The 10,824-nt window shown below is 47.5% G+C and overlaps 1 protein-coding gene across 1 annotated transcript; it reads right to left on the minus strand.

Moving 5' to 3' along the window:
* Nucleotides 1-156: 156 nt before the first annotated feature.
* LOC113490417 (endoplasmic reticulum aminopeptidase 1-like) lies at nt 157-7,591 on the minus strand. The gene is given in 8 exon segments (XM_026866884.1): nt 157-186; nt 4,367-4,498; nt 4,981-5,112; nt 5,956-6,069; nt 6,163-6,237; nt 6,239-6,294; nt 6,624-6,718; nt 7,272-7,591. Coding segments are annotated over 8 exon segments (834 nt in total). The 5' UTR covers nt 7,472-7,591.
* Nucleotides 7,592-10,824: the final 3,233 nt, after the last annotated feature.

Genomic DNA, 10,824 nt, shown 5'->3' on the forward strand with positions numbered 1-10,824 from the left:
ACTGAATATGACGTGTTTAAAAAATCTGGAGAATACTTGTCAGTCACAACCTGGAGTGGGAGCCCAGTTCTGTGATCCCCTCAGGTTAAATTAAGGTGAAGTAACACCAAAGGACCAGTTGAAATATTTTACTTGGGGTAGGACGAGCTTAAACTCTTAAGGTAACGTGTTCTCCTGTTGATAGATCTGTAAGAAGGAAAGGAAAGAAGAAGGGGGGGAAAAGAGTCAAAGAATGCAGATCCCCACCCCAGCAACGCTGCTGGTTGCCTTTTAAGTTCATTTTACCAGCTGATTTGCGTACGGGATGAGGAGGGGGTGGTTCCACCAGCCCGTGTCCGTGACGGGGGCCGGGGCGCATTCACCCTCCAGCCCAGTTGAGTTGGTGGGTGCCATCTCGGGTTTTGTTTCTGGGCAATTAGAGCTGTAGCTGCTGTCGGTTCTCTCCCTCTTATCAGTCCCCCAGCTCTTCTTCGAGGCTGCAGTTGTGAATTAATCTGTGGGTCTTACCCCAGAGGTTTGGTTTTGCTCAGTCTCTGTCTTCCCCCTTCGAGGCTTCTCTGGGGAGGTGGTGGCTCCACTCCCTCGCCCTTCAATCCGCCCTGCGCCTCCCACGGCAGAGAATTTCTTCCTTGTACTAATCCCAAAGGCCACCCTTCATCCTTGAGGCTTTTCCTGGCAACAGATGTTGGAGGCTTCAGCCCCTCCAGTTCCTCAGGGCGGACCAGGGCTCGGTGCGGCCGAGCTCCCGGGCCAGGCTGGTGCCGAGGGGGCAGAAGCGACCAGGATAGAGCATGTGTAGACACAGCCCTCCTCGTCGTGACTTTGACAGAGGCCGTCTTAATTACAGTCCTGCCGGGGGGGTTGTTTAATTGCATGGTGTTGGGCTGAGGAACGCGTCTGACATTACAACAAAACGTCATGGAGAAAAATACTGAGCAGGGGCAGCATTGGGCGGCCTTACAGCTCCTTCCACAGAAACAGATCATACACTTGAGTGTCCCCTCCAGCCCTGAATTTTCACAGCTTTTCAGTGCTATTTCCAGCAAATACGAGCAAGGTGCCTTCATTTACAGATGGTTGTTTCGCAGCTGTGCTTCAGCTTTCTCAATGTTTCCCCCCATCCATTGCATATTGTTATCAGTAGGTTGCTGGACACAGCACAGCCGGGCGCTTTTTTTCCTCCAGAGAACTGATGGATTCTTTCACCCGTTGACAAAAAACATGAAAGAAGCTGTTGGCATCTTCCCTGATGTGCTTGGGAACGCAGCCGCTGGGAATCTGGAGGCTGCTCCTGCTCTGTCAATTCGCTGCATTCCCTGCACTGCTGCAGCTGCCTTCCTCACTTATTTTTTAATTTTTTTTTCTTTAAAGGAGGTATTCCTAAGCACTGGGCTCATCGTGGAAACTTAACCTCAGCCTTGAGTTGGTGTTGATGGCAGGCAGATACTTTCCAAAGACACAGCGACTGTATGTGTGTACGAATTAAACGTGCCATTTTCTGATGGTTTACCTGGATGAGTGTGACACGAGATGCAAATACTTGTACAAAGTGCAAGAAAGACACAAACAGGAGACGAGGGAGTTGCTGGATTTTCTCTCTCGGCCTTACAGAGACCCCTTAAACTGAAGACTAAGTACTAAGCAGAAAGCAACGCCCTGCTAGGCCCTCATTTTATATTCAATACGCTGCATTCCTTGTGGCTGTGTTTTACCCTAAAGCAAAAAAACCCTTGCTTAAAGTGGCAACAAAACCTGAAAAGAAATTGTTGGGGGTGCCACTGAATCCACACCTTGACCACTCTGGGTTTTTTACCACCAACAAAGGTTTTGGAGTAAAGAGACAAAATGATTCACATGGAGAATCTTCCCCGGAATAGAAGATGTAGGACAGTGCTGTGCTCCTCACTTCAGTTTTTTTTCTGTCTGCTCAGTGAAAACACCTATTTTATCTTTTCTTCCTCACTACTTTCCAGAGCGGGTAGAAAATGTTAATAGAGGCAGGTAAACCATGAACAGTTTGGCAGGTGAAGGTTCATTCTCTGCATCTGAGCCCGCTGCTTCAACAAAGAACGACTTTCTCTGTGCCACCAACTTAATGCTCCCCCCTGAGCATTAACCGAACTCATCACCACAGTCATCTCTTTTCAAGGCAGTGGCAGAGGCTGTGACCCGGATGGTCCATAACCGGTCACGCATTTACCATCCTACGATTTAATCCAGATTTTCATTTCAGTTATACCACGACTGTTTTTCAAAACCAGAACCCTGACAGCTTACCTGTGCCAGCTGTGACCTTGTCGCGTGCCGACCTGTGACCCCAGTGACGATGCCTGCTATGGGATTCAAACAGAATTCCAATCAGGAAAAAAAAAAAATCACCGACACTCAGAAAACGACTGGTTTTGTAGAAACTAGAGTTTGAAAGTGCAGTTGGGTAGAGAGAGCAGTAAAACGACTTATGTTCCTTACACTCCTGCAACCTTCTCCCAATTTTCTTTTAAAAACATCCAAGCTAGGACAAGAGCACGACAGATTTTTGGCAGCAAACACAATAATACATGGAAGATCCTGAGTTACGATGTCACCTCGCAGACCTTGGTCCGTTAACCTAAGAACCAATAACAGAAATGGAAGCTGTTTGGACCGGTAGATAAAGGTGACAAATCACTGTTCCCTTAGTGGTTCTGTGGTTGAGAGTTCACATTTCTGAACATCCTGACACATCATTTTTGCTGGGTTACTTCCAGCTGCTCCCTGGCTGCATCCATTGTCCCCATTTCTGTTACTTTCACAATTACAGTTCCTTGGTAGACCCGTACCCTCAGTAAAAAGGATAAAAACAAGGCTACATTTTGCTCCTACTCAGAATTTCCACATTAATATGAACCTTTCTCCTCCCGCTTTGAGGAAGGTGTTTTTTCTATACTGTCTTGGTGCAAAATACAGGCCAGCAAGTGCTGCTCATGATGGAGGTGTCCAAACAGCAGAGCAATGCAAAGAGTAAATAAAAATGTTACAAAACAGCTAAAATATGTCTCCAGTGATATCTGAATACAGCTGAATTGGTGTTCCATGCTGCCACCTCCCCCAGGCAGAAACCAGGTGCCTGAAATGCAGGGTTTGAAGCTAATGCCTGAAAACCTCTGTGGTGCTCAGCTCTCTTAAAAGCAAGAAACCTCAAATTTTTGTAAGAAATGTACAGCGTATGTACCTATAACCCAAGTTACCACAAAGGGAAATCAAGAAGTGCCTGTCCAGCAGAGATAAGATGTGTGACTAGCTGGTCCATTGTGTTTTGTCCTGATGTGCTACAGCATATGCTGAGCGTGTTGACTCCTGGCACCAAAAGACAGAAATGAAAAAGGTGCAGGCACTTCCCCTGACTGTATTAACTCTGTCAAGCCTTGTCATAAAATCGTGGGACTTGGGGTTGGAAGCAGCTCTGCAGCCACTGGCACGCCGGGTCCACCACCACCAGCGAGTACTACAGCTCTGGCCTACACAGGGAAGTACTGACACACAGAGAGCTCAGGGAGCGTTCTGCACAAGCTCTCGTCCTATGTCAGTTTCCCACGGGGGAGTATTTTGGTCAGTGTTTTGGTCTGTGCACCGAGATTTCCCTGCTGCCTTCACCCTGGGGAGGAAGGAGAACCCGCTGCCGGCACGCAGCGCTCCCGCTGCAGGTGGACGGTCACCAGGGAAAACCTTCCTGCAGTGCCCAAGTGCCCGTCACCCCCTCCCATCACATCTCTAATCCAGCACTGGACTGCACCCACGGATGCAGGAAGGTGGGAGCATAGCGGCAGCGAAATGGGCGGGGAAGGGCAGCGGGGAGGCTGCTGGCTGTTCATCAGCTCCACACAGCTATCAGCTGGTTTTCTTGTGGAGATTTTAATTTATTTAATGACATCTCTTGAAGTACTGCTGTTTTCAGACAGCCCTGGGCACAGGAGTAGGATTTCTGTCCAATCTCAGAAAAAAACCCAAGATTTCCAGTGGAACTGGAGAACCTTACGCTCTCCCAGAACCGTGCTCAAGCACCAAAGAACAGGCCTGGCAGGGGCACATTTCAAGGCAGGGAAGGGCAGCGTGAGAGGGCACAGGTACCTGTCAAACACCTCAATCCTGACGGATGAAAAAAATGATGTTTACTGCATTTGGAGGTGACTGGTGGCTTCTGCAAAAGTTCATTTTTTTCAGTACCTACTGTAAGGCAAATCTGAAAGGAAAAAAATGTTTCTGTCCTCTCTCTTTAATGTCCTAATCATAAGTACTAGTCACAGCCTTCAGTAACAGGTTACGAGTTTCTGTAATTGTTTATGAGAAGTTGAAAAATCTGGAAAAAAATAGAATAAGGAATACTCGCCTTTGTCATGCTGTTCCACAGACCTTAATTTCTTGTATTCTGAGAGCTGTATTTCTGCAGGTACTGGACAAGCCCAGCTTTAAACACATCAGCAGTCAGTCAGTCCCTCCACATATCTAATATACAAGATCCCTGAAAAAAAGAGCAACAAAGACTTCACAAAACTACTCCTTAGCTGGCAAGATGCTTTGTCAGAAAAATTTCACACCACTCATCTACATAGCAGTTCATTTCTGATTTTTAAATAATTATGGTTTATGTACATTGAAACAGTACTTTTTTTGTGACCTTTACTCTTTAAAATATCATGATTAAGTAAGTGACATTATTATTTTTTTTGATTACTATACAAGCCAGCACCATCTAAAGCTCCTGTGAAAGACACTCCTTGGGTTAAGAACCCCACAGAGTGGCTTAAGACTAAATTGATACAGACAGAAGTAAAGGCTTCCTCATTTTAGAAATGGAAAAGGCAACTGCAGTTGTTTTGGACACAGAAGTCACAGGACCATGAACAACGTGTCAGGAACATCATGTGTAGGGGTGAAATCAGCAAAGCACGATTGTGTAGTACAAGCAAAACAACTGAATTCAACAGCAGTCACGTGTTTTACCTTCTCATGAGAAATATTATTAAACATTTCTAAAATTTGAGCCAGATCTTTCACAGCAGTAGATAAAGGTTGTGATGAATTTAATGCGTCCACTGCCTTGGAATCAAAACATTTCCTTAAGAAATAGTCCTCCTGAGAGGAGCCATACCCAAATATTACTACTAAATTCTGCTCAGTGATGACAAATCCTTATTCATTCACTTTTCCATTCCACACGATCTTTAAATCATAGCAAGAAAGCAAAACCTACCTTTCTTTTTACTGCAGAGCATAAAAAAACCCCAAACAGTAATACAGACAGCCAAATGAGTTCTAATATTCTAAACTAAGTTAAATAGTTGACGTAGATGAAGATATCCCTGACTAGATGGCCTTGAAAGGTTCCTTCCAGCCCAAACTGCCCTGTGATTCTGTGGCTCAATGATGCTAAATAGTCGAGCTAGTGAGACTTAAAAATAACTCCAAAAAGACACCTGCACATCTCAGTGGTTTGATGACAGTCAGTAACCACAACAGTTTTTTTTAAAGAGAATTAAAATGCTGTATTTCCCTATTATCATGCCACTGTAGTACTGTGGCAAAATTCTGCCCAGATGCATTATTCATCTCACTCTGGTAAAAAATTTCATATATTGGACCTATGCTAAAGCTTGTGGAAGGATTTTAGTGTTTTCAAATCTGACCCTATTTGATGAAATAAGATAAAAAAATTTCTTTACATTTCTGGAACTCTAAATGCCTTTAAAAAAAAGAATACACTTTCACTGCAATCATTAAGTTCCATCATAAGTTCCTGAAAAAATATTTACATATAGTTAAATCAACATTCCTCCCCTTCAGAGTTAACATCAGATAATTCCTCTCAAACAGAAATTTAAAAGTGGTTCATACCACAAATCTGTCTTGGCTTTACCCTTACTAATTAGTGGATTTAGAAGGCAGTTACAAAATTAAAATACAGTTGCTGCTGCTTACAGCTCTCAGTTCTGGATGGGTAACGCTGACTGACATGAACTCCATAAACTTTTCAAACCCTTAATTTAACCACTGATCATTCCCCCACTCCATGGTAATGCGGCTGCCAAACCACTGGGGGGAAAAAGGGGAAAAAAAGGCAAAAAAAGCCCGTTTCTGATATTAATACACAATTTATCATATAAGCTGCTTCTCACCTGTATGAACCCGCATTAATAGTTGAAATAAAAATGCTGGAGGCTTTTCAGGGTCATGCAACAACACAGATTCCCGGTATGTGGTCGGTCAGTCCCCAGTTTTCCATAGCACCAGACTGAAAATCAGGAAGAGCTGCTAAATCTGTAAGAAAACAATAAAATAGCACTTGTATTGTTTTACTCAATAAAGAACTTGCTCACCCACTCATCCCACTTCATGACACATGGCACACGTATCACACACCCTTCTAAGAGCTCTCTTAAATGTAATTGCAAAAACACACTTTAAAAAAAAACCAAACCTACACAGAAGACCAGTGGAACTTTTCAATCTGTCCTTGAGTTCTCTGAAGCAGCAGGTTTAAAAGCCCATGAGCCACACTTGCCCCTCTCTTAATACTCTACATCACCGATTTTGTGTGCTCTATGCTTAGCAATGCTCTCGAGTAAGTTCAGTTGTTGAACACTTACCTTGTTTAGGCGAAGGATACGGAATGCTGAATTGATCCTCCCAGAAGTGTAAAAGTTTCTCTGCCACATCCCACGCGGGATGAGCGTGGTTGATCCTGTCTGTGCACAGTGTACTCCACAGCAGAGGAGAGGGCAGCGCTTCAACCCCAGCCCCAAAGGCTTGTGGAGGTTGTTCTTGAATGACCATAAAAAAGGACGCCAGAGCACGCACCTAACACTTCACATACAAGAGTTACCAAAATATTTGCCAAAAAATACGATTAGAATTAGGAAGACAAGTTTTAAAACCTACCCAGCAGAACCGCTAAGCCCTTACAAAGATTTCTGCACCTTCCACCCCTACCGTGTTAGTCATTCAACTGATGTGGGTGTATTTTAGTGATGATTCTCCACGAAAATTCTATTTCATTTGCCTTATAATCATATATGTATGCAGTTAAGTATAATCTTACATGAAAAAAACTATAGTACCAATGGGTATAATTATACAAAAAGCAAGCCCGTTTCCAAAAACTTTTGAAACTAATAAAGCTCTGAATGTAAACTAATCATCCAATTACAAACCAAATGTCCTCCTTTCATGCCTGCAAAACGTCAAGATACAGAAATCTGACGCTTCTGCTGAAGAGTAAACCATTATGTACTCACACAGACTTAAATACAAAAAAGCTCTTAGAAAATGAGCCAGTTACTTTAACTCCGTGAGCAGTTCTTTTGCTGATTGATTTAAAATCTGAAACAAGAAAGGCCATGAGGTAGGCACTCATGTCGACGGAGGTATCAAAACGGTCCTCAACAGCCAGGGAGTCACGTTCACAGACTTCCCCTAGAAACCCAGCGCAGCCCATCGCCAGCCTGTGAGGACCTTGGCAGCAACTGTTGTTGCATTTCTTCCCAGTTTAAAGGTGCCACCTTCTGAAGGTACAACCTTTAAGGACTCTTTTTCTCCCTTCCTCTTCTTTCTTTTCTTTCTTATAGATCTATCAGTGACAGCACGTCACTTAAGATCCTTCCCCAAGTTTAAGCTCTTCCTACCCCAAGTAAGACATTTCAACTGGTCGTTTAATGTCATTTCACCTTAATTTAACCCGAGGGGATCACAGAACCGTTGTGACTCCCCGGGGTCCCAGTCTGGGCTGTGACAGACAGAAGGGGGTTTGGGCTGCACCGGCCTGGAGTGCCCTCAGTCCCTGGTGGGGCAGCACAGCGGGGGGAGGAGATGCCTCCATGCACCCTTCCCCACCTCGTAGGGGTACCATCGACGACTGGAAGATGGTAAGAGAAGAAGGAAGACCAGGGACACCCCGAGGCTTCTCCAGGGCTGCCTGCGGTGAAGGCAGCAGCCTGTGAGAAGGGCCAAGGCAAGCGTGCTTACAGATCTGGAGCCCCAGCCCGCGTGCTGGAGGTGCTGACGGGCAGTGGTTCACCAAGCTCCAGCACCCAGAGAGTGGAGAAAATCTGGGGGGTCAGGCACTCGCTGGGAGCAGAGCTCAGGGGTCACTGCCCTGATTTACCCAGAGGAGACGCGACTTTCTGGAGCGTGTCACAACCCCACTGGGAGTGCAGGGAATCACAACAGTTCTGTGATCTCCTTGGGTTAAATTAAGGTGAAACCACAGCAAAAGACCTGTTAAAATGTTTTAATTGTGGTAGAGAACAATTTAAACTTGGAAAAGGATAATAAGCAATGTGGTTTTTTATAAATCTGTAAGAAAGAAAGGAAAGACAAAAGGAGAGGGCTGGGAAAGGGAAAGGGAAAGGGAAAGGGAAAGGTCAAAGCAATTGGGATCATCACCCCTGGCTCCAATTGTGTCTAAAGTTTCTGTTGCCTTTTAAAGTTTATTTTATTAGCTGATTAGCATGAGGAGGGGAAATTTATTTCCATAAGAGAGGAGAAAAAAGGTGGAGCCGGGGTCATTGCCCAGTTGTGTTTTTTCCTCTGTTACCAGAGATGTTACCATTCAACCCAGAAATGATCACCTATCAGTTCTTGTTACTACTGCAGTGGGGAAGGCCCATTAGTCATCAGCAACTCATTATCACAACAGGGTTTCACTCAGTCCAGGTCTCCTCCTTTGAGGTTTATCTAAGGAGGTTGGGGGGGGTGTGGATGTGTGTGTGCATCCTTCCATACACTCCCACTTCCATGGGGGATATTCCTTAAGGCACAGCTTGTCCGTGAGGTTTTCTGTGAGCCCAGCCCTGAAGTTCACATCTTCTGGCCTCCTCGTGCAGCCCCCCCGGAGGCTGCTGTCCTGCAGCAGAGGGACACGCAGCCATGTCTGCGGGAGCAGGTGGGACCGACCAGAGGTGCCTGGCGGAGGGGGGGGAGCCAGCTGCCTCCCTGACTGCAGCAGGTTCCCTGTGAGAAGCCTAGGCACAGAGCAGGGGGTTCAGCAAGGCTCAGCCCTGTGTTGAAGATTAAACTTTTAGAGCAACGTAGCAATATTATGCTTAATTCAAGAAAGATGTTCGTTATGTTAAAGCCACAGGCATCCCTCATCACCAGGACAAGCACAGCTTTGAGCAAGGACATCCCACAGCTTGCAGAGGGTACAGTGCCAACGGGCAAGCAAACTCAAGGCCCATGTATCCTTTGCTGAACTACTCTCCTAATACTAAAAATTCTGCCTACAGGTCAAGAAGCCCCTTCCCCTGAGCAGGCACAGCGGTAGCAGCATTAGGTAACCTGCGTTATAACTGTACGTTAGTCACTAACCAATCAGTGTCTAACAGGTGTGTTTGGAAAAGCACTAACCTCTGATTTTTGTGTATAAAAGGAGCATGAAAACCTGCTGTTGGGTGCTTGATTTGTGGAGAAGTCCCCCGAGTGCCCAGGCCTGGATAAACTCAGTGTCTGTCCCAGGTGTGTTCAGGTGGGTGGTTGCACGGCGGCACCGACCCGCTCTCCGGAGAACATTGGGCGCAGGGAGAGGGTCTGTGTCCCACCTTGTGCTCTCCACAGCTGGCAGAGGATCGCCCTGGGCTCAGCCTTGCCCGAGGAGAGGAGGACACGGGGGCTGCTGGGGCGGGCAGGCCAGTGGGATCTGAAGGGCTGCATCTGCCCCCGTGGCAGCTGAGGGACAGGAGGGTCATCTACAAGGATTAGTGAGAGCTGAGGGGTGTCTGCGGGGAGGAGGAAACACCCTGCATAGGGAGTGGCAGACCGGAACCACCATCGGTCCCCGACGTGGCTTGGGAGGGCTCCACTGCCTGCATGGGCAAGGGGCAGCGTGGGCAGATTTCGGGGGCATTGTGGGCAGCACCGTCCATCTGGAAGGGCTCTACACCCCAGGCCCTTGCAATGGCCCTACAGCACCTTCCACAGTGTCCTGTGAGGACCAGGAGAGCCCCTGGAGGGCTGTGAGAGGCCCTGGGGTTCTCGGCGGGGCAGCAGGGCCCTGCCTGGGCCCCAGCCAAGCCCTACAGCCCCGTCCAGGTATGAAATCGGCCATGTCAGAGCCCCCTGCTTCTCTGATTTCTGCTGAGCAGCTATTCCTCCCTCAGACACTCAGGGGGGCTGGGAGGGGTGTGCAGTGGGTCCCGCCAGCGGGGGACTGGGCAGGAGCAGAGGCCACCCATGACACCTCAGCCATGTGCATGGCACTCCCTTGACAGTGGCCTCGCAATGTCAGACAGCACTTCCCTGCCCATCACCCCCAGGATGGGGACAGGCCCCCACCGGGTCAGAGCATTTAAAATACACCTAGACGCCATAAGCAGTCCCGAGTTGCTGCTCACAGAAAACCAACTGTCCCCAAAACACCTTTTGAGAAGGCACGGTGAAAGCAGGGCTGGCAATTGCCCACAACACTGAAACCACGGATGCAAGGCCTGCTGCTATTCCCGGACAGTCTCATACGCTTATAATGCACAGATTTTCCATTATTTTTTAAATTACCATGAAGCGCAGTTTTAGCATAATTAAGGAAACAGCGCCGGCCCCTCAGGGCACCGTGGCGTCCCGCCTTTTCGTTACCGTGCTGCGGCATTTCTGTTAACACCAGGCACCTGTGGCTCCACTCCGGCAGTCCGGACAATCCCAGACCGTCAAGCCCGGCCCGAACAGCGCCAGCCCCGCGCTTCTGTCCGCTCTCCTCACCCGCCCCGGGCTGCTGGGGCCGGGAACGGCCGCGGCGAGGGGAAGGCGGGCCGCGGAGCATGCTGGGAGGTGCACCCCACCGGGCCGACATCTTGTGCG

This window comes from Athene cunicularia, assembly GCF_003259725.1.
Source record: "Athene cunicularia isolate RWA chromosome Z unlocalized genomic scaffold, athCun1 chrZ_part5, whole genome shotgun sequence".
NCBI classification, from domain to species: Eukaryota; Metazoa; Chordata; class Aves; order Strigiformes; family Strigidae; genus Athene; species Athene cunicularia.